The 24,281-nt window shown below is 41.8% G+C and overlaps 2 protein-coding genes across 2 annotated transcripts; one reads left to right on the top strand and one right to left on the bottom strand.

Annotated features, from left to right (window-relative positions):
• The first annotated feature begins 8,498 nt into the window (after positions 1 to 8,498).
• Positions 8,499 to 9,643, top strand: LOC138611954 (transcription factor HES-1-like). The gene is made up of 4 exons (XM_069685231.1): positions 8,499 to 8,606; positions 8,698 to 8,793; positions 8,891 to 8,978; positions 9,189 to 9,643. Exons 1-4 carry the CDS (start codon positions 8,499 to 8,501, stop codon positions 9,641 to 9,643), a joined length of 747 nt encoding a protein of 248 aa, XP_069541332.1.
• A 10,638-nt stretch (positions 9,644 to 20,281) lies between these two features.
• LOC138611210 (carboxypeptidase N subunit 2) lies at positions 20,282 to 21,850 on the bottom strand. The gene has a single exon (XM_069684186.1). It carries the CDS (start codon positions 21,848 to 21,850, stop codon positions 20,282 to 20,284), a length of 1,569 nt encoding a protein of 522 aa, XP_069540287.1.
• Positions 21,851 to 24,281: the final 2,431 nt, after the last annotated feature.

Raw genomic sequence — 24,281 nt, 5'->3', positions numbered from 1 at the left:
TGAGGTAATCGTAATTGTAACAGTTGAAGTCAACAGGTCTACTATTAGCATTAGCAGCAACAATAATGATACTATGGGGAAAGGCTGATGTTAGTAGGTGTTGCAGTCGAGCAGGTCCACAGCAGCAGGTGGTCTGCAGCAACGATCCTCAGGAACCTTCAAGACAAGGGAGCACAAGAACTCCCGGGAAGATATGTGTTTAGTAATGTTAATGGGACCAGAAGATACAGAGTTAATGAGCTGCATTAATATGACAGATAGAGATAGAGAGAGACAGAGAGTCAGAGAGAGAGGAAGAGAGAGAGAGAGAGAGAGAGAGAGAGAGAGAGAGTCAGAGAGTCAGAGAGAGAGAGAGAGAGAGAGAGAGAAGCTTGGTGTGTCAGATCCCCCCGGCAGTCTAAACCTATAGCAGCATAACTATGGGCTAGTCCAAGCCTGAGCCAGCCCTAACTATAAGCTTTATCAAAGAGGAAAGTTTTAAGTCTACTCTTAAAAGAAGAGAGGGTGTCTGCCTCCCGGACCTTGACTGGTAGATTGTTCCAGTGACATTACACATCACTTCACACCCATCAGCAGACAGCCCGATTACCCTGACTAACACACCCCATAACCTTTGTGTTCAAACTTAAAGTCGTATTTTTGTATCGACATCGTTAGATTAAAATAACTCATGAGTCGGGTCATGACAAGTGAAACTGCTTATAAGAATTTACTGCAAAAGTTATAGCTGCATATTTAGAGGGTTTCTACAATGTAGATGAGACACTGAGTTTGATGGTCGACCCATTCAAGCCAGAGTATGCGGATGAAGAGCTCCTAGATGTTGAAGGCAGAACGAGGGGAGAGAGAACCAACCTGCAAGGCTGCGAGGCGCCGAGTGCTGTGAGCCTCTGACCACAGAAGAAGAATGATTCTGTCCTAAAGAGTTGGACCTGTTGATGCTCCATGTTAGGCGCCTCTGTGTGGGATAAATCAAATTAGAGCAAGCTGCACTATCTAACTGCAACACAAGAAACTACCCTATACAACTCTTTGACTTTCACCGACCTCTTGCTGCTACGAGCCTCCTCACTGCGAGATTTCAGAGCGAGACTTCCACTTGAGCGAGGGTTTACTTCCCGGTCATATACTGTAGGGGTCCTTTCCTTTATGTTGTGTGACCCTTTATAAAAAATCTGAGCCTGTCAGTAGCAAAAACAAGCACTTTTAGTTGACTTAAATTGCCTGCCTGTAATTGCCCCAAAGGATTACATTGTAGCTATTACAGCCGCGTCGTTGCAGTTGGCTAAAGCAATCTACTGTGAATTTTTTTCACACCAAAACATACAGAAATACAGCCCAAGAAAAATACAGGAGTTCCCCTTTTTATGCACCTTTGTGGTCGTTGAGTGTGCCACACTGTGTCTGAGTTATGGCCGGTCTCTCATCCTCAGCTGGGCCAAAGCATGGGAACAACCGATCGGGGAGAAAAGAGACACAGAGCCATAGATTGAGCAACACACAAACAGAGGAGGGCTTTAGGAAAGCCCAGAAAGAGACGCACAGACTGAAGAGGGACTTAGAGCTATGACTGAAGCCTAACTGTCATGAGAAGATGAGAGTTACCATGGCCACCCAGGAGCCACCCAGCAAGCATGCGAGCAAGGGGAGGCTCCGAGGGTGGGGGTGCAGGGTCCCGGGCCCGGGCTAGTGGATCACATGCACTAACCAGGGATTATGTGCATAAGAGATGAGCGCTAAGCCGGCAGGTGAAGAAGGGAGGCCCTGGGACAAGGAGGGAGTGGAGCCATCCCTCAGGACAGCTCCCCCCTGTAAGGAGCGAGGACTTTTCCCAAAGCGAGGCTGATCTCCAGCGTGTGAAGGAGACTCAGCCAGAGGTCCTCGAGTGCTGAAAGGGCATCCCCCGGGCTGCTTTCACAGCATAAGTGGCCAAAACGCTGGTCTTGTGAGTCATCTTGAGCGGCAAGAATAGGCCATCTTCACATTCATAAATCCCAATGCAAACACACTCATGGATATGGACTCAGCATGGATGAGGATCAGCACCACATGGCGGGGCATCAGCGGGGAACTTGTTGAAGCTTCTTGGCTTGGCGCTGACATAAAAGCACCACATCCACCATCCTACATCCATCAGAAAGAAACAGATCAAACTTAAACACAAGCTACGCTAACTTATGCAGCTGAGGCTCATTTTAACTCCAGGATCAACAGGTTCACAGGTTGTTTTGCTGCAGCGCTCGTAATATCCATGGCTTTACAGGAATGTGTTTGAACCTTGATGGCACAAAGAAATCACATTCCCATGGTGCACAGGGAGAAAACACACAGTTAACCAGCGTCCCCCCAACACCTTTTCAAGACGATAGTATCCCTGAACATATTAACATGTAAATACACTTAGATACTTTGACAATGCACTGAAATGCATATAATCTACATGCTAACTAGTCCTTTAAAGACTTTCCTCTGCTGAATGTGCTTTGGAAACACTTTCATGTCTGGGTTTTAAAAATTAAACGTGAGGCCTCTCTTAGAATCTGCAAAAGCGTTTTTCAATTTGATGAGGGATAAGGCGATGACTGGGTTTCGCTTTTCAAAGGAGGAGACCCAGAGTTCAATAAGACTTCAGTCTCATTGCCTCTGCCTCCGAGATGAAGATCTAAATGCTGTTTCTTTTTTTTTTAAAGAAAGCACCCACCACGTTAGGTGACAGATGGCAGGTTGTTTTGCTGGAATACCAGTTGCTATGGTCCCAGCTTCACTCGCCGCAGCTCAGCATCCTCTCTGCTGGGGTACTGACTTGGAATAAGCGGACTTGAAGCTCCACAGGTTGTTGTTGACAAACATGAGCCCAGATGAGTCTGCTAATCTCCCGCTCCTTTATCCGCTCTTTATTGCCGTATAAACAGGCCTGAATGCGCTAAAAAAACTAAACCTCTGTTTTCAGCCTTCTCTTATCTCACGCAGGGTTTAATCTAACGCCCTCTACCCTTTTTACATCTCTGCCTCCGCTAAATTCGACCATATTTTTGATTCAGCACGTCACCATGACCACCAGTTATTTCCCATCCTTGAGCCCCCCCGCCTTATCCGGCTTCTCTTCTCCATTGATACCACTACCTCCCCCTACCCCTTCTTTTTTTGTCCAAATAAAACAAAGCAGGGAGTGAATGCGCTCTGAGGTAGGTAAATGTATTCAGTGACATCAGCCAGGACGAGTCTATTCTGCTGGATTCCTGTACCACTTGTTTCCAGCCTTGTCTGGGGGCCGGACACTCTGTTGGGCCCATTGTCCCGCGTGTATTCCACACAGGCCCGCAATTAATGGAGGCCTTGTCTAAGGCTTCTGGAGCAGAAACTGCTGTTGGGGAGGGGGACAAAAGGCGGGCAGAGCCGGGTGGGGGGGTTGGAGTTGCCATGGGAGGGCCCCCCTTCCCTCTTTAAGGGGGATTCAAAGGGAGAAGGAGGGACGGAGGAGAGCCGAGCGCTGGATGAGATGTTTAAGTGATCCCCTCTGTCTGCCCGGCCTGAGATGTTTTCATACAAACAGTTGAAAGGGAACCTTCGCAGTATTTGATGATGAGGATGGTCATTTCACTGCCCACATGGAGGGGGTGGAGGAGGGAGCTGGAGGCTGCAGCTTTCTGGCCAGGTGAAGATGCAAACTGGACGTTCTGTTTCTCGGCCTGCGGCTGTGTGCCTGCAACCGAATCACAGCTGTGATGATATTCAATATAACATCACGACCTCGAGTGTGATATTGCTTTTATGCAACAGGTTATACAAGCTGCAAATAGTAGTAAAAAAGTAACAATCAACAACAGATTATTTTTTGCTCCACCAACTCAACTAGTTCCACAACAGAAACTGAACTTTTGTCAACCCAAACATTCTCCTGTCCACTGTGTCTCCAGGTTACCACAGATCAGCTGTTTGTTATCATGTACATTTATCTGTTTGTTTTAATTTGTCATCAGCCAGTGAAATAAGAGTCTGCTGTGTGATTCAGAGGTACCAGCTTGATCAGTGTAGACATACACGGTCTGCTGTAAGGTTAATTATCAGTATTCAGAACACCTGGCTGAGGTGGAGTGATACACACAGTGAAAAGTCCCAGTGATGTTGTGCTCTATATCAGCACTCCTGAAATGCCTCTTATCCAATCAGATTACTTGGTCGGAACTAACTGTTGTATAAAACCCCCTCAACCCCTTGCACAGAGACACATCTAATTTTATCCATTCTTTAAGCATGTAATCTGTCACCAATACATGCACTGACATTAGCTACAGAATGAAGCACAAAAAGTCACAGGTATAAGGCCTCACCTTGTCTACAATATGATGACATGAAAGCAACCTGATCAAGTTCTCTATCCCACTCTCTCGGCCCATCCGGTCACAGCAGACGGCTGTTCCCCACGGGTCTGGTTCTGCTCGACGTTTTTCTTGCCACTCTTGCCGTGCTCACTCATGGTGGATTAATGTTGGGACCTGCTCTATTTGTAAAGCGCCCTTTGTTAGACAAGATACCTTCCTGAACTATATCAGAGTATCCGCTGCACACATGACCACAGTTGGTTCAAGATTTCAACAATCATTCATTTGATTTAGTTTTCCAGCCCATTAGTCCTTTAACAAAAAAAACCAGGCACAATGATTGAAACATGGCTGTTAATTCATTACACCAGAATGTGGTCATTAAACCAAACCAAACCAATAAATAATTGATATCTTCCTGCCCCTGCTAACCTCAACTTGCTATCATCAGTCACAGGTTGGACCTTGATAGCTTTCTAAGCCGACCCTCCCGTCTCAGAGTTCCCACACTGATACAGATCAGAGCGTCTATAAACCTCATGTGGACATCAGCGTCTGCACAATGAAGGGCTGTTTGTGGCCGAGCAGCAGGCTCAGTGAAAACACAACAGACAGGAGGTGATTTACTGCCGCTCGGCCTCTCTGCTGCAGCGAGCAGATTCTGGAGCTTCTTGTTAAAACGTCCAGTCAGAGGATTAAATGAGCACTTTGTCTGATCCCAGGAGAACGTCTGACGACAGACACATTAAGGGTGAAGTTAAGAAGAGAACAAATACTTGAGTTTAGATTTTACTAAAGGAAATATCTACACTGATGGTCGCTCATTTAATCTAATGAATTATAAAACAAGTTAATCTCAGGTTAGCTGGAGGTTTCATTGGTCTTAATTTAACATGGACTCAGCTCAGGAAGGCAGCGGTGCTTGAAGTTGCCCTCTTCACGCAGGATGCAGACGCTGACCTGCTTCTGGGGTCATTTCACCTCTGAGGGTTTAGAGCTTTACAGAGAGCGTTTGAAGTCCATCAGGGAGGATATAAACCTGTGCCGGACAGAGACGTCTGTCACATTATTTATTTCAATTAACCAAAAAACCAGAGGACGCTGTTACATTCTGCTGCCACACTGCCCCAGCTAATTAAGCAATATCACACTCGAGATGTTGTGCTGAATATCATCACGGCTGAGAGGCATCAGTCGAGGCTGCAGATAATCACAGCCGTGCTGATATTCAATCTCGACCTTGAGTGTGATATTGCTTTTATACAACGGTTATACAAGCGGCAAATAGAGGTAAAAAGTAATAATCAACAATAGATTATTTTTTGCTCCACAAACTCAACTAGTTCCACAACTTAACTGAAACTGGACTGTTGTTGCCAAGCAACCCAAACATTCTCCTGCACTCTGTGTGTCCAGGTTACCACAGATCAGTTGTTTTTATCATGTACATTTATCTGTTTGTTTTAATTTATCATCAACCAGTAAAATAAGGGTCTGCTGTGTGATTCAGAGGTACCAGCTTGATCAGTGTAGACACGGTCTGCTGTAATGTTAATTAACAGTATTCAGAACACCTGGCTGAGGCGGAGTGATACACACAGTGAAAAGTCCCTGTGATGTTGTTCTCTATATCAGCACTCATGGAACGCCTCTTGTATAATCAGATTACTCGGTCGTAACTAATTGTTTTATAATAGTTGATATTATCAGAGGAACTTTTAAGTTCACTTTGGGCTGCACAACAGAATACAACATGGTTAGTTTAGGAAGCAGGATGATAAAAAAGATTTAAAAAAAAAAAAAGATATAAAAGCACATAAACTCTAAATTATGTCTAATCAAGGCATAAAGACCAGCAACAGAAAGCAGCCTCACTTCAGGTGTTCCTTCTGTCTCATCAGCTTCCTAGAAAAAGCTTTAATAGGTTTTACTTGTGGATTAAGTCAAGTGAAAAAGGCAACACAAAAATGAAAAATAATCTTTGCTCAGTATTATGGCTAAATACTGGGCTATTTATTGGATTTGGTACTCTTCACGAACATTCATCCTTTTATAGGAAATCATGTTATGTTGTAAATGGACTGTACTTATATAGCGCTTTTCTAGTCTTTGCGACCACTCCAAGCTGTTTTTACACTACATGTCACATTCACCCATTCACACACTGATGGCAGAGGCTGCTACATAAACTGTCAATCAGTTATCACATTCATACCTGTCGGCTATGCCTCCGGGAGCAATTTGGGGTTCAGTGTCTTGCCCAAGGACACTTCGACATGTAGCCTGAGGGAGCTGGGGATCAAACCTCCAACCTTTCCATTGAAAGAGGAGCGACTCTACCACTGAGCCACAGCCGCCCCCTTGTTTGGTCTGTGTCTCATCTCACAAGTCTGAATCTGTATGAAAAGACAATTTAATGTAGCCAACATTATAATACTAACACAATACAGTACAGTAATTAGTGCCCAAAACGTGCTACTTAAGTATAAATTAAGAGATGAAATGGTGCCATTGTTACCTTCATACAAAAATGTAATAATAATAAAAACAATAACAACAATAATAATAATAATAATAATAATAATCAAACAATATAAAAAACAATTAAGGGTTAGGAGAATATACACTGATCTGACTATGTTTGGTAAATCAGTGATAGGCCTATATCCTTACAGTTTAAATCAAAGTGAAATCATTGTTCTAAAAATAAAATAGATTTGCTTTTGCTCTTATAAAAGTCAACGAATCAACTTTGTCACTTATGGAAAACAAACATTCCTTCAAACAACCATTCAAGATGAAGAAATACGCCGCTGATAACCATTATAATGTGTCACTATAAACGCTTCAGATTTATCAGTCTTCAGATGGTGTGAGATAACTCGTCAGCTTGAGCTCTGTGATAAGAGACGCTGATGTCAGAGTTCATGTCAGTGAGAGGACTCAGAGTGTGTCACACATTTTCTTCTTCACTGGACATCAGGTCTGGAGTGTGTCAGAGGATGAAGTCTCCTCCTCAAACTCAGAAGCGCTCAATGCCCCCGAAACAGTGTGTGTATGTGCTTGTACAAAAGAGAGGCACACACAGATAAAAAAAACCCAGTACATTTGGACACAAGATAGTTTATTTCTTTTAACAGCTTTTATATTTTCAACATAATGGGACAAATTAAAAGGTCTGCTACAGATAAGTTTAACTAAATATAAAAGCTGTTTGACCACGTCAGGAGATTGTGAACGCATTTTTTTTGGAAACAGTAAGTGTAAAAATACTTTTGATCACTCTGAGTAAAAGTCAGAAAATAAGGGAACAGTCAGTTTATTGTACAGAGATGCTCGGCCCAATGAGGGGAAATGTCTTAGTCCTCAATAAAATAATTACACATGGACTGTATATCACAGGATGTGATGGATCAAAATGATTTCTTAAATTATTTTGACAAAGGCCAAAACATCAAATATAACAAACGATTTTTAAATAAATAAATCTATTTAATAACCTGTTACAAAATCAACTTCAATAGCCTAATAAATAAATGATGAGCATCAGAAGAGAATAAACGAACAGCAGATTGAAATGAAACAGTTAAACTTAGCTTTTTACAATTTGCATATTTTTTCAGCTGAAGTTTTATCAACAGGTTAATCCGTTGTGGAGATGAATCAATGCCTACATTTTAATTCAATAGCCTTAAAATAAAACTGTATCTGTATTTAATAACGCAGGATACCTAATGTCAAAGTTAACACACTTGATGTGCCGCCGCAGCGACACCAAGTTTATCCTCTCACACTTAAACAGTGGTGTAACTTTTCAGAGTGCAACACTCTCTCAGCATCCTGACAGGTAGCCAATGGGAGCGCCTTGTCGCACGAGCCCGCCACCTCCCCGGCCCCGTGTCCCGCGCGCTCATTGGACAAACTGATGAAACCCAGGAAACTCGCACACGAGCCGCTCGCGTGCAGGCTCGCGCTCTATAAATAAAACGTGAGGCGCTGGACAGACGAACAGAGTGGATGTTAGCTTGGCGACGAGACAGAAGTCACTGCTGACATTTGTCTTCAGTAAACTGCGCTGAGGTTTGCCAGGAGAAGGCGGGACTCTCTCCAGGACTGACTTTTTATTGTTGTTCATCATTCTGTTTTTGATAAAGTTTGTATTTGTTAAATTCGAAGATGCCGGCCGGGACTTTAGAGAGGACATCTCCATCTGCTGTGGCTGCTACACCGGCTAGAGGGGAGTCCACACCTGAGAAACCCCGCTCTCTAACAGAGAACAGAAAGGTGTGTAAAAAGTTTGTACATATATTAGTATTTTGTCAGCTTTTTATCTTTAAAACGTTCATCTCAACAGTTGTTTTTTTTCTGCTTTTAGTCTTCCAAACCAATCATGGAGAAGCGGAGACGTGCTCGCATTAACGAGAGTCTGGGCCAGCTGAAGACCCTCATCATGGACGCTCTCAAGAAAGATGTAAGGAGATGAGCACTACATTTTTATTCCAAGATAGATGTTATTTAGGAACTTTAGGAATATATTGAGTACTGAATTGTCACTTTTGTCTGTTTAGAGCTCCAGACACTCCAAACTGGAGAAGGCGGACATCCTGGAGATGACTGTGAAGCACCTCAGGAACCTGCAGAGACTTCAGATGACCGGTATGTTACTTCCATGTTTGTATGTGTGCAGTAATTCTTGGATGTCTAACGTTAGATAGTTAACATGGTTCCCACGGTCTCCAAGATTTATTGCCCACCCACAGCTGCTGTGCTTCCCCTTTAAAATTGATTTCACATGGCCTGAGCTGCTTGAATTAAATCTGTTTGTAGCATCTATCTTAATTTATATGTCTGTATTTTTCTCTGCAGCTGCTGTGAACACAGATCCGTCCGTCCTGGGTAAATACAGAGCCGGCTTCAGTGAGTGTGTCGGCGAGGTCACCCGTTTTCTGTCCACATGTGAAGGGGTGAACACAGAGGTGAGGACCCGCCTACTCAGCCACCTCGCGGCCTGTGTGACTCAAATCAATGCCGTGAACTTCTACACACCTCACCCGGGCTCTCTGGGACTCGGACAGACCGGCACTCAGATCCCAGCTGCTCCCGCCCCTCACATGCCTCCTTGCAAAAGCGGCTCATCGATGCATGTCTCCTCAGAGGCGATGAAGATGTACGGTGGATTCCAGGTGGTGCCGACGCCGGATGGACAGTTTGCTTTTCTTGTTCCCAGCACAGCTCTCGTGCCTCTGAGTGCACAGAACAGCCATCACATGTCACCTGTCGCACCTCCGCTCACCTCAGACTCTGTGTGGAGGCCGTGGTAACTGACTCTGTTGGGAAAGGACTATCACACCACGAAACTTAAATTTGTACATTTTGTAAATGTTTTCAAACCCATTTGAGGTCATGTTTACACATATTTGGGTTTTTTATATGGACATGTAGATATTGTGGCTCTTTGCTCGCTGTGATTTTGATATGGCACAATTCATTCGCCTCCAGAGGTCGAGAAAATCCTTGAAAAGCTCTTGAAAGTTTTTGAAAAGCACTGTATTTTTTTAGATTAATAAAATGTTTCTATGATGTTTACGACATTTTTTCTCAATAGCTTTTTTTGTCCTTTATCCTCCTCAAAATACCCATCATGTTGTCTTGCTGATACTCAACTCATGCAATGAATATGGGTTACACTTCATCTCAGACCTGTGGAAAGTTAAGTCAATGAATTTTCAAACATCCCCTGTACAGCACGTCTAGATCTAGTGTTAAATATAGCATTTTGCAGTGACATGGATTCCTGCTTTCAGGCTGGAAATAAGTTCGTCTCTGATGAGGAGAGGAACCTGAGAGGTCGCACTGAGCCAAAGAGGCAGATTGTCATGCCAGGTTTGGCACAAACACAGGCCTGTGCGTGCTTCTGCATGATGGGAAACTGAATGCTGAAATTCATAGGGCATGATCATGAGCCATGGGACAGGAATAAATGGAGCGAGACTACATTAAATTCTGGTTATCAATAATGTTGTTAGTATCTATAGAGGCATTATCTGCCTCTGTAGAAGTGATTTAACTTATATTAAAATTCACCTATTCAACAAAGCGGACTGTCGAATGAGTGATTGAAATGCTCTGATGATGTAAGTATTGTTTGCACAAAAGCTCCTCGGCAGCAGCCCTGTAGCGTCCGTCCAATCTTTGTCCATTTAGCGGACAGTTGAAGCGCTGACAGTCCCAGCGTGTGTCCCGAGCGTGGTGCTCACACAGCGGGACACAAGCAGAGCGTGACCAGAGGTCACAGGTGCCCCTCATTCACACTCCAAAGACAACGCAGCTCCAGCAGCATGTCAGCATCAGCCGTCAACAGACCTGGCAGCCCATCACCAGAAGACAGGGCCTCCCTTTGATGGCATCGCACAGTGGCACCTCCAGGCAAACACACACAATCCACTGCAGTTAGGTCGTTCCTGATTTAGTATTCATGGAATTTAAGGGATTAAGTCATGGAAGAAATAAGTGCAGGAGTAACCACTCTCTTTTTAAAGTGCTAAAAAAACAGGTGCATAATATTATCCACTTATGAGTATGTATTGTACGTATGTACGACGACATTGCATGACCTTAAAAATGAGCTTAAAGCAAAGGTGAGAAACTTTTATTTGTGTCGATTTTGGCGTCACTGTGGACAAAGTGATGGTTTTATCTCTGCTGATCTTATTCTCAAACAGAAAATCCCCGCTTTGCTTTCTTTTAGCTGTTTAAAGGACGACCTAGTGTGAAATTATACCAGAGAAAATTTCTTTCGAACTACAGTTATACCGTATATAGCGTCATCAGAATCCGATCTGATGGCAAAAATACTTATAAATATACCTATGAATAATCAATGTTCTCGGTGATGGTCTGATTTATATTTCATAGTGGCATTTAGAGTTATTTTCCAGCTAAAAACTCCTGACAGTACTTTCTAGTTTGCATTTCAACATAAAAATCCAGGTAAATGTGAACCAAATAATCTCTGTCACTCTAAAAGTTATTACAACTCTTCACTTTGTGCTAATGATACAGTCAATTAAGTTTACATCTCTGTTTTGGCACCGCAGAGAGAAGACTGGCGTTAAGGAGGACTTAAAGACAAAAATACCCCCCTTTCTATCAGAGCATCCTTTGAGAAGACCCTCCGAAGCACAAAAACAAAGACGGGCCCCTCAGAGGCTCAATGGCTCCTCTCTTTGTGACCCTCTCCATCTTCATAAAGGGCCTTCCCCTTGTTTATCCAGGAAGAGGTTTAATGGCTGCGAGAACGGGAGGGGGGGACCATGCTGTCACTTTCACCGTCCTAAAGAAGGCTTATTGTTGCCCGCTCCCAAAGGTCCTGCTCTTAAAGGCTTTTTGAGAACTCCTCAGGCCAGGCTGCTCTCTTCAGATAAGTGCTGACCGGTCGTTTCTAACTATACCTATATGAGCTGGAGGACCTGGAGAGGTTTGATGGAGAAACTTGAACAAACGGTGGCCATTTTTGAGGGAACAAACGCTGTTTGCTAGTGTTCGCCCCCTCTTTCCATCCTTTACTGTGTTTTATACCCCCTCTACCTAACAAAAGTTTGAAGCTATTTTCCCTAAACTTCTGAAGCAGATAATTCCCCATATTCCTCTGACGTAGCTCAAGGCAGGAAACTCAAATGTTGTTGTAATGTCAAACTGCTATACCAGGACACAAGTTGTATAAATAAAGGGTATCTAATCATTATCACCACGGTGAAATTTTGGAGGGAACACAGGCCATATTTCAAGTTAAAACAACCTATTTGACAGCCGATTAGCTACTGTCAGACAACAGGTCACGTTAGCATTTAGCCACTAACTTGATAATACTGACAGCTAACCTGTTAGCTAGAAAGTGTAATAAAGCCACCACTTACCGTTTATATAACATACTACAATTGTAAAGACATAAATTCCTGGCTAACAATACATGACAACATTACAATTTACTTCCTAGCTAACATGATATAAGCTAGGAACTGGTTGAATGCTAACGAGCTATTGTCCGTAGCTAGCATTCAATTTTTTGTATTAACTTGCAATATGGCCGGATTTCCCTCTGGATTTTCACTGTTCATTTACTTTTTAGTATCAATCTAATTAATCGGGAAGAAATAAAATGATAGCGATTAGCAGAAATATTTATAGGCTACTACTTACAAACTTGAACACTGCAGTATTTAAGTTTCCCAATCTGAGCGTGACGTTAGAGGAAATGGCCCTCGATTGATTTTGATGAATGGAGAGTGAAAATCCAGAGGGACATCGAGTCATATTTAAAAAGAAACCAATTATTTTATAACCCATAACTGTTAGATAACAGCTAATGTTAGCGTGTAGCTTCTTCCTAAAAAAAACTGATTCACAAAAGAAATTAATTCTGAAATGTCAACGCACGTCTTGGACACAATCATTTAAAACACACTGAACCTTTTCCTATTGTATCAGGCAATACTATCAAACTGTAAGCTAGGAAGTGGTTGAATAGCATTAGCTGTTTTGGTCTAATACCTTGAATAAAGCCTCATTTCCCTCCCAATTTTTATTGTTAATTTAGTTTTTTAGTGGCTTATAAATTTAAAGGCAGATTCCCTAAATGTATACTCACAACCTGGAATCCAGCAGTGCGATATTATTCAGGTAATTATAAGTTTGTGGCTACTATTAATTGACAAAACTGCTGAAATAAAATCCTATTCAGTCAGAAACAACAGCTTAATAAACGCCAAAGTTTGTCAGACTTACTTAGAAGCTTACATAATGTGTCTCATTACCCTTAAGCTACTCAGAAATTAGCTAACATCAGCATTCAACCACTTCCAAGCTAACTTAACCTTTTGAAATTGTTTCATGATAGAATAGAAACTAACTAACTAACTAACACACATCTTGGACACAGTCCTTTAAACCTACACTGGACCTTTCCTATTGTATCATGCAATACTATCAAACAGTAATGTAAGCTAGTAATGCTAATAAAGGTAGCTAAATGGTTTTCAGTACCTTGAAATAAGACCCAATTTCCCTCCAAATGTTTAATGCACATACATGCTAATGCTAGCTGTTTAACCATAGCTAATGGGTGGCCAGATGTGTTATTTTAACTTGAAATATGGCCCAATTCCTTCAGATTCCCTAAATTATTACAACATGCAACCTAAAACAGAATAGTACAACAATATAACAGCATGAGAGTGACGTCAGAGGAAAATGGCTGCTGTGTGAGTATGGTCAGTAGTAAACATTATCTTCACTGTGCTCTGTGATTGATGGCCTCCCCTCACAAACACAGTGACAGGTCCCCTGCTTGTCTCCCCCTGACACTCACCGGAAACCTCCTCTGCCTTCCCCTCTGTGGGTGAATCGGCGTAGCATTGTTTTTGGGGTTGTTATGGTGCTTGATGGGGGTGGAAGTAGTCAGCGGCGGTTCACATCAAGGCTAATGAATAGATTATGCACTCGATATCAATAGTGAATGGACAATGCTCTTTGTGCCTTCACTCCAATTCATCCCTTTTTGATTTAGCTGCTTGTTTTGGGAAAAAACTCAACAACATGCTGGTGGAAGTGCAGCTTCCGACCGTGAATTTAGCATCAGGGTGACACGATAACACTGGAAGTGGGAAATTTATTACTAAGGACCCACACAGAGTAGTGATAGTGTGACCATTAAAGCCAAGTTACTCTGGTTCTACATCACAAGTCGTCGCATCTTCAAAGGAGACGTTGTGTTGAGTGTCGGGGAGGGGGAGAGGAGGGCTTGTTTTCTCTGTGGTGGTTGGCCATATGCCCGCGAAGGCTTATGAAGAGGGACATAAAGATACACTTTTACAGCAGGGGTCCTTGTGTTTTTGGTCCTTAGTGTTTTTGGTCTGGCAAGACTGGCAAACATCATTGGCTGAGCAAGTCTTTAAGGATGACTCTAGTTTAATACAACTTTGGTCTGACTGAAATGTGTCAAGTGTTCTCATGGGTAATCTTGTAATATTGTACTCACCAAGTTAATTGGCGACGTTGAATGTGGTTATAAAAGAGCTGTCTGATAAACAAATCCCACATTTAGCCTTCAGTAATCAGGCGTCTGCTAATGTCAAATTATAACAGTTTTCTGTGCATCTACATGAACGTCTGACTGGACATTACACCAGCTGAGAGTCAACCAGCTGATGCAACTGTTCTGCCTGGATTATTATAATAAACGTTTGTCCTTTGACCTGTAAGAGAATATTTTTACTGCCTTTTGTGTTGCTTTTTTATTATTTTCTGTTAACATTCATGTTTTAACCCTTGTGCATCATTAACAACGACTGGTCTTAGGAGTCCTTAGAGGACCAAATTGTCCGCATGTAATAAACTGTCAGAAAGATATTATCTATTAATATTATCTTCCACTTTAACTGAGTTAATTTTTTTTAACCAACATCTGTCCTGATCATAACCACCAAATATTCATTCATTTTCAGAATTTTAACCCTTTAAATTCCAGTTTGCTTACACAATAACACAGTTTTGTATTTTCCAAAATACAGCAGCAGGGCCCTTGGAGCAAACCATGAAACCTTGGAGCATGTATTTGTCCCATAGGCAATACATGGTAAAGTGGCTCAATCTGGTGGAAAACCAAAAAAATTACAATTTTGAAGGGATTGCTTCAAAATGAAGTCCTAAGACAGTGGATTGCATCATTTTATGTTCTAATGGCAGTTGGATAAAAAAATGACGTTTTTATGGATTTCAAAGGGCCATTTTTGCCCTAATTTCTGAGTGTGATTTCATTTTAACAATCTTACACTGCACAAAAAATAAAAATACATCACTAATTTCTCTATATACACATACACACCACTCTGTGACATCCATAGCAACCAACACCCACACCATTTTTGTTGCATTCATGTTTTTTATTGTCTTACAGTGCAACATAATACAACAGGAACAGTCATTTGTCCCATAGGCAATACATGGTAAAGTGGCTCAATCTGGTGGAAAACCAAAAAAAAAAAAATTTTGAGGGGAATGCTCCATAATGACATACTAACACAGTGGATCACATCTTTTTATGTTCTAATCGCTGTGGGATCAAAAAATTGTGTTTTAATGGGGACATTTTGGTCCGAAAGGACCTCTAAGGTACTACTTGATGCACACACTATAATATAGGCCCACTAAAAAAAAAAATATAATTTTAAAATGAGCAAAAAAACCCATTGCCATTTGCCATGCCATATGCATTAACACAGTCCAAAATAATTTAAAAAAAGAAAGAAAGAAAGAAAGAAAGAAAGGACCAAAGCGTCCTCTAGTGATGCTCTAGTGTTAAATAGTTTTTTCCTATAGATTAACAACCTTGTGTAGCACAAGACAACATATTCCTGTAAACTAACTGTGTTATAAATGTACAGTGAATCATTTCTCAAGGTTTAATGGATAAGAATTACGCAATCATCAGACAACTGAAGGACTACTTTTTGTGAAAATCTCTGGGAGAAAACTTCCTTCATCTTTAATTCTTCTCGAAGCCAGCTGAGCTTTTCCCTCTGGTAAAGAGCTGCAAAGATTGCATCCTTTAACAACTTTACATTATCTGCAGAGTGGTGTTTTGTGCAGCACTGTCCTGAAAGGAGGCCCTAATCTTAAAACCTTGAACCAGGCCATAAGAAGCTGTGGATTTGATGGTTCACTCTTAAATCTGTAGGTGTATGGTGCTGCAAAGCAGGCCTTCACTAAAGCATAATATGTGAAGAGCACTCAAGCAACATCATAGTGTTTATTTCCATTGTGAAACAAAGGCCTCTTCAGAAATTACTTCTGTTGCTGGAAGTTGGAGTGTTGGAGGTTTTTCAATTGTCTTGAAGCAACCAACAAACTGCTCGGACTCTTCAATATACAATGAAGGTCTGCATGCATAATAAAGTTCTCTATGTGGAGAGCTGGAAACAAAACTCACATAGCCGTATGAGAGGGAAAATTTGTGATTCATCTGCCATAATTGTAATGCAATGATAAGGAGCTTATAGCCTCTTGTTAGCCTCCAATAGAAACCAGACAAGACAAAAGGCAGTGTACCAGTACGCTGAAAGATTACCATTGTGGTGACATCTAAGCATCCACTTAACACCACATCAGGTCAGCTGTTCTTAATTTGGTCACCAACACCAATTTAGCCTCCAGCCGGGGGTCTGGGTGCACTGAGGGGTAAATATTGACCCTTGTTTTTAAGCAAGGCTCACATTTTGAGTGTGCCAAATGGCTCGTTTGTGTTCTGGAGATGTTTAGGTCATCGTGTCATGGAGGACGTGTATCACCCTCTCATAGGCCACGAGAGGGGATCTAATAGACACCTGCCCGCATAATGGGAGCTGGTGTTGGTTAGCATTTCACGATTGACTGAGCTCATTAAAGTTAAGCTGGAAAAAAACAAAAAACGAGGTTGATAATTAAAATTTTGCATGATTTTTGTGCTCCAGCCTCAGACACAAACCACTTGTTATTAATAAACTACAATATAATTAATGATAAAGTTGATGTACAAAGCAACCTGATCTGAATTAATTTACATTCTCAGATCAAAAACTGTCCTCTTGAATTCTTGCCCCCAGCACCGAGTCCCAGATGACCTCTACTCTTTGTCCCGAGGACCCCGCCCGGCCCTCGCCTCCTCCCTCCTCAGCGGCCGGTCTAAACTCTGTGGGAAACCCCCCAGTGCTTTGTGTTGTTTCGGACATTTGTGTCTCTCCAGATCATGTCTGCACCCCTCTGTTTCTCTCCTCTCCTGTCTAAGGAGCTGCTGTGTGGAGCGTGGGGTCCGCGGCTAACTGCTTACTAAGCAGGACAGAGAGATGGAGGATCTGACCACGGGGGAGAAGAGCTGCTTTTCATCAGGCTTTGGGATATCACTCAGAACCTGCTGATGTTAGTTTCAGTGCCTGACAGTGATGGATGCTGACAGGGGATGTCATATAAACACTTACCTCTGAAACCTTCACTTATATATGGTGTATCATTTACTTATTCAACAGTTAGTTTTGACCAAGTAATCTGATTGGCTAAGAGGCATTTCATGCGTGCTGGTATAGAGTATACCATCACTGGGACTTTTCACTCTGTGTATCACTCCACCTCAGCCAGGTGTTCTGAATAGTTAACATTACAGCAGAGTGTGTATGTCCACATTGATCAAGCTGGTACCTCTGAATCACACAGCAGACTCTTATTTCACTGGTTGATGTTAAATTAAAACAAACAGATAAATGTACATCATACAAAGTAGCTGCTCTGTGGTAACAAACAAAGTAGCAAGAGTACAGGAGAATGTTTGTGTTTCAGTTAAGTTGTGGAGCTAGTTGAGATGGTGAAGCAAGAAATAATCTGTTGGTGATTGTTACTTTTTACTACTTTTTGCCACTTGTATAACCTGTTGTATAAAAGCAATATCACACTTGAGGTTGTGATTTCTACGACTGAATCACTGCAGTGCTGATATTCAGTAAAACATCACTCCCGCTCGTGTGATATTGCTTAATGAACACACAGAACTTTAGGTTAAATTTTCAAAAGAAACCAAATATTCCGAGCCCAAGTCTTGGCTTTTTTTCATTCTGTCAAATGTTTTTTCGAGGACACTGTGGTTTGTTCCTGTTACTTTCTTCTATTAGCAGTTCTAAGTTATTCATATGAACCCCTGCACCCTCCATCAATAAAGATATGAGTTAAACGACTTCCATGTGTCTTGTCCCTCATTAGCTAAGGACCCCTTACATTAAAAGTCCTGTTTCCCCTCACAGTTTTGGTCAAGTGAGGATTACCTCCAACTTAAGGCCATTCCTCCAAACTGTGGATGTCAGACAGCCACCAGTTTTTGTCATGTGAATTGTGATGTCATTCAGCTCGGACAGAGGACCAATCGACCCCCTGGCCTTTGACCCTTATTAACCCTGGGTTAGAGTGCTGTATTCAAGGTGTAGCCATCTGTGTGCCTTGTTGTGTCGAGGCTTCCCTCCTCCCGCACTCTTTATCATCCCTCCCAGTGTTCAGGGGCAGTGGAGTGATCAGAGGAGGACTGGCCGGTCTCCATCAACTCTTAAAACCCCTGGATGACAGGAAGGTTCACAGCTTACAAATGTGTGACAAGGCAGTGGTCAAATGTTACTCAGCATATTTACTCAAAACTGTACAATTTTGAGTTTCTTCTGTTATAATTGTCTACCATACTTTATACTTCTATTCCACTATACCTCTGTTGTATGGCAATACTATTCAATCAATTGGTCAATTTTTATTTTTTTTAGTGCCAAATCACAACAAGTTATCTCATGACATTTTCCAAAGCAGGGCTAGACCACACTCTTTGTTATATTATTTATAGAGACTCCACAGTGGCACTTAGCAACATTAGCAATAAAACCTGCTTTTAACAGGCAGAAACCTTTAGCAGAATCAGACTATTGGTGGATGGAAATCTGGCGCAGCTGGCTTTAATATGAACAGGTTACTTTGTATATCAGAATTTTTAAAAGTGATGATGACATCCAACAGTTAAAAAAATGTACCTTACTTAACCAACATCAACTTTAATCTTGTAACATTAAATATAATCATATAACAAGTAGGCTACAGGGGCTTTTCATATTGTCTAGTCGTACATTTGTGGTCAACTAACTTGTTGATTGAAGCACTTTTCGTTGTAGTTCTCCATATGGCGGCCATTTTCCACTGCCATCTTGGTTGGAAGCGCAAATGCTGCTTTAATGTCTTACTGCGCTGTTCCAGATGGGCGTATTGTATATTTGAAGCATTTAGCAAATCGTTATGATTTCCCTGTTCTTGATTGATCAGAAACTGAAAAGAAAATGGTCAATGAATATCCAGAATGACATCTAGCTAAGGTAAAACATGTCTCATTATAGCTACAGTACGACAACTGCTAACAACAACTTCCTAGCTAGCATTAGGCCAACAGTTTGAAAGAGTTACACAATATAAAAGAAAAGGTGCAAATTCCTAGCGAAAAGTAATGATAGATAGCTGACATTACTCTCAGCTAACTTACAGAAATGTTACAGTCAGCTAACTTACTGTTATGTTAGCTATAAATTGGTTGAATGCTAACGTTAGCTGTTCTCTATCGGCAGCGGGCTGTCAGAAATGCGGTTTGAAGTTGAAATGTGACCAGATGTCCCTCCAGATTTTCACTGTTCATTGTCTTTTCATCTGCTATTCAATCAAGAATAGATAAAATGATACGACTTGAAACCTGGAAAACAGCAGTCCGACATTATAGCAGTATTTTAGCTTCCCACTATTAGCCTGACGTCAGAGGGAAATGGTTGCTGTGTCAATATTTTACATTGTGAGATGATAAATTGTACGTAAAGCAGCTGCATACTGTAAACGTCTTACACCACAGACAGTTTCCTGCCTTTTGAAAGTTTTGTAAATGTTTGAATTTAAGCTAAGCAGCTGAGGAAGCAAATATTACATTTTAACAATTTCACATGGGCAGCCCTTCCAAAACAACATGAAAACGTAACATTACATCATCTGTTAAAGGACATATTCAAATATTACCAAGTGTTATGTCATCCTGATTATAGTTAACTTCTCATCAGCCTGCCAGCGTACATAAATAAGGAAACCAGAAGCATCTGGAGATTAACGTGATAGCAGATCATTAGCCTGTTGCCCACAGTTCATTTTAGCAGTGACATTATCTTATGAAGTAGTGGGTTGAACTTTGAACTTTACAGGAAATGGGTTCATACACCCCTCTTATCATTCAGCATGTAGCTGGTTATCAGCTGCTGAGTTAGAGGTTTGTTTACAGTATTGACTGTGACAGACAGAACATATAATGTGACTCTGTAAAAGACTAAATGAATGAAGGTGTGTTTGCACAGAGAACAAAGTCTGATTAAGAAGAACTACTCAAGGGGGCTCTCTATAAGCATCTCATTACCACGGTTCAAACCTTCAGGCTCATTTGTTAAAACATGCTCCTTAATGCTGCCGTCATCCTCCTCAAACTGAACCCTCACAGTCATTGAAGAGGATTTATCCACTTTACACCTGATGGTCACAGTGTCATTGGTAGCTTGTAAGCTGCAGCTGCTCAAATCAGGCATCTCGTCTTTAGACACCTGACACACAAGCTGGTCCTTGTCGATGGAGGCGACCGTCAGTCTTCTCAAAAAGCCGGGGCTCTCGCAGAGCATCCGGTCCAGCATCTCTATGTCCAGGCTGTTCTTCAGTACCCAGTCGTGCAGATAAAACATGTGGCAGTCACATTTCCACGGGTTTCCGTGCAGTCTCACCGTGAACTGCATGATAAAAGGGTCCAACAGGCCCAGTGGGACAGTTTCCAGCCGGTTGTCAGACAGGTAGAGCTGCTGAATGAGCAGCTGGTCCTCAAACAGGTTAGCCTCCACTTTCCTCAGGCTGTTCTTGTTCAGGTGGATCGTCTTGATTGCAAATAGGTCACGAAAGATTGTTTCGGGGAGCGAGGCGAGTTGGTTTTCAGACAGGTCCAGATTCTCCAGGGTGGTGACATTTCTAAAAATGTCTTCAGGAAGGTTAGAGAGTTGGTTGGAGGACAAGGTAAGGTCGGTTAGAGATGTCAAACTGCTTAAAGAGGACAGTTCAATCAGTCTGTTTCCTTTTAGATTCACCTCCTTTAAATTTGAGGCCTTGAATCCGAACACTTCGTCACTGAAGGTTGTGAGAAGGTTTCCACGAAGGTTCAGCACCTTCAGTTTAGTTAACACAGAGAAGATACCGTCAGCGAGCTCTGATATCTTATTCCCCTCCAAGTGGAGCTCAATCAGCTGAGAAATATTATGAAAAGTGTCTGATGTCAGATTACTGATGAGGTTGTGGTTCATTTTCAAGGTCTCCAACTTTCCAAGTCCGGCAAATGTTTGCCTTTTCACTCCTGTGAGCTTATTTTGGGACAAATCGAGGACATGCAGATTGTGGAGCTTCAGGAAAAGAAATACAGGCAGATCTGAAATGATGTTGCCCTTCATCTGAAGAGTTTGCAGCTGTTGAAGAGAGTCGAACGTGCCAGGAAGCACCGTCCGAAATTTGTTGTAGTTAAGCAGCAGTTTGGTCAAGTTCGCCTGTTTTGTAAACGTCCCCAGATACAAATGCTCCAGTAAAGGGTTCCCACTGATCTCCAGCTCCTGCAGCTCCGTCAGGTGTGTAAAAGCCTGAGAGTGAATACTTTTCAGGACATTATGCAGGAAGATAAGTTTGGTGAGCTGGGGGCTCTCCTGTAAAGAGTTGGGGAACAGGTGAGCCACGCTGGATGTCATCAGAATAAAGTCAGTGACCTGCCTGGACATGTTCCTGGGTAACGATGAGATCCAGGTGTCAGCACACAGAACTTGGACCGGAGTGAAACACTGACATCTGTACGGACACGAGATTTGTGTGTCTCCTTTGTGACAGAAGAGCAGCAGCAGGAACAGAAGCAGGCCCGGTTCTTTGCCCATGTTTCACTGTGAAAACACAGAGAGAAGCTTGTTTGAATCAACAGTAAAATGAACATTGCAATTGAGTTAACGTAGGAGCACAAACAGAAGCATTATCGTCAGGTTTGTTTTTCTTTGGCTCAGAGAAAATTAAATAACATCAAACTGTATTATATTATTATAATAAATGACATTAAACATACCTATTGGTGTTACAGGGATCCTGCTGCACTGAAACAAGTTTCCTCTGGGATCTACCAGCCAGCTGACACAAAGTGCAAACGACAACAAGTCTGAATTAGGCAAGAAAAAAAAAAACCTTTGGCCGGTGACCAGCTCCTGTCGTGGTTTCATTTACTCACAGCGAAAAAAGAGGACAATCCTGTCCTTCAGCAACAAGCTCACAGAGAAGAAAACAGACTTAAATTTGTGGCTTCAATTATAAACATGTAGAAAAAGAAAGGCTTTTAAAATCTCTTGCGTTGTAGCAGATGTCTGTCAGAGTTGAGTCACTATTGACCAAAACAAAACAAATAGATCCTAGAGAACGTTTGCTTTAGTGGGAAGAGTACATAAAGCTTTTAGTCATCAGGGTTTTTCCTTTAAATATTCACAGGAAATAAAAAATACTTCTGCTCCCACGAGTGATAATGCTGCTTGGTTTTTTTTCCAGTTTAACCCAGAAGTCCAAAAAGACACATCCTCCCTTTACAAGAGAGACCTTAAACAATAGTACAGAGTTAAAAGCAGCAACAACATTAAACCATATGTCTCTATTTATTGTTTCCTTCATAAAGCAATGAGTAGACTGACGGAAAAGCTAGTAATGAAAGGTGGGTCTTAGCGGACATGCATCCATGCATTTTATTTACTCCGTTTCCCTGTGGAGGCAAACTCAAGACACTTCCAGCAGTTTGTCTTTGTGGATTTATTCTTCAGAGTATTTCAGCTGATGGGACAGAGAATGTAAAGAACCCAGCAGCTTACAGCCTGACAGTGTCTGACAAAGAGCTAAGTCGAGATGGCAAATAGGTCGTACATGAGTCATCTATCTAACTCTGCTTTATTAAACATGCTAACAGTTTCTTCTTCGACCTTAAGTGAAGCAATAATGAGGAAAGAACATCACCTGCAAATCAACAAGTAACAGGGAGTATTCAAAATACAGTACGCTCATCAAACTCTTCTTGCTATTCATTTCTGCCTGAGAACTGAAGTCTTTGATAAACACTCGAATATAAAAGTATGAATGTGACGCATCAAAGGGGAATGATGTGTACACTTCTACAACGACAAAACAGGCTCACATGAATTTTACCATAACAATAACCACTAAATTCCTTTTTTTTTCTCGAGATCTCAACTTATTTTTCTCGTTATCTCAGGAAAACAAAGCTGGTTTTCCCATTGTTACAGATTAATAAGATAACAGATTTTTATTATGTTGTTATCTTGAGATATCAAACTTGTTTTCTCGTGATAACGGGATCATTTTCTGACGTTACGGTGGTGCAGCTCTGATATCTCGAGATAACGAGAGAAATGTGACGTTCGCGAACGATCCGATTCTTTTATACGGCTCTTTTGTGCGACGGGAACCGAATCGTAGGTGAGAGCTGTTCTTTTTATAGTTGTGCCCAAAGTTCACTGCCCGCCCGAGATCCACTCACCTATATGCCAAATTACCACAGGCAGCTTTTTTCAACTGCAACTCTGTTACTACCACTCGGTCACATGCAGCAGAATCATGTCGCCACAACATAGTGCCGACGGTGAGCAACATTATAACCCTCCGCCAAGTTTGTTGTTTTGTTGACATCTCTGTAGTCATACAGAGTTGTATCATAAATTACTGGCAAATCAATGACGTTGATTAATTGTTCCTTCATTATTCTGCTCTTACCTTTTAAAATTTTAAAGCGCAGAATTTAAAATACGTGTGTTGACACTGGAGAATATAGTGCAGGCAAGTTTGTGATTCTGACCACTCTCTTCCTCGTAGTGTTGTGACGTTTGTGAACGATGAGCAGTTCTTTTGAACGGCTCCGAAAAGGAACGGAGCCATAAGATCTGGCTCCCTTCAAAGTGCCGTAATTCCCAACACTAGTTTGGGCCCCTATTCTCCAGCTGCAGACAACTTATCAGGATGACCCTTTGATATATCTGTATTATGTCTTTAATGATTGTACTTTACTTTTAAGGCCCACACTTTCATTTAAAATAATTCATAAACAAGTGGTGTTTCAAAAGGTCATTTATTCTAAGCCAATAACAATAATTTTCCTTGAAAGATATTAATAAAGGCTGCAGGTTAAAAGCTATTTCTGTTGTTGCAGGAGCTCATGACCTCCACTAGGTGTCGTCCTGTTCCTCCTAACCTCAGTCAGATTCCTGACTCCTGACTCTCCTGGAACCTCCCTGTCCTCCAGGGTGTTCCCAGAGGATGCACAGG

The sequence above is a fragment of the Semicossyphus pulcher genome, unplaced genomic scaffold (genome assembly GCF_022749685.1).
Source record: "Semicossyphus pulcher isolate SPU_LCO1_2020_fin unplaced genomic scaffold, fSemPul1.0.p SCAF_7, whole genome shotgun sequence".
NCBI lineage: Eukaryota > Metazoa > Chordata > Actinopteri > Labriformes > Labridae > Semicossyphus > Semicossyphus pulcher.
This window is presented reverse-complemented; position numbering and strand designations above follow the sequence as displayed.

Bases quoted from the DNA above. Each gene is read 5' to 3' on its own strand.
- LOC138611954 (XM_069685231.1), top strand. From the start codon at position 8,499: ATGCCGGCCGGGACTTTAGAGAGGACATCTCCATCTGCTGTGGCTGCT. The intron at 8,607-8,697 runs GTGTGTAAAAAG...TTCTGCTTTTAG, and splicing joins CTCTAACAGAGAACAGAAAG to TCTTCCAAACCAATCATGGA. The intron at 8,794-8,890 runs GTAAGGAGATGA...TTGTCTGTTTAG, and splicing joins TGGACGCTCTCAAGAAAGAT to AGCTCCAGACACTCCAAACT.
- LOC138611210 (XM_069684186.1), bottom strand. From the start codon at position 21,850: ATGGGCAAAGAACCGGGCCTGCTTCTGTTCCTGCTGCTGCTCTTCTGT.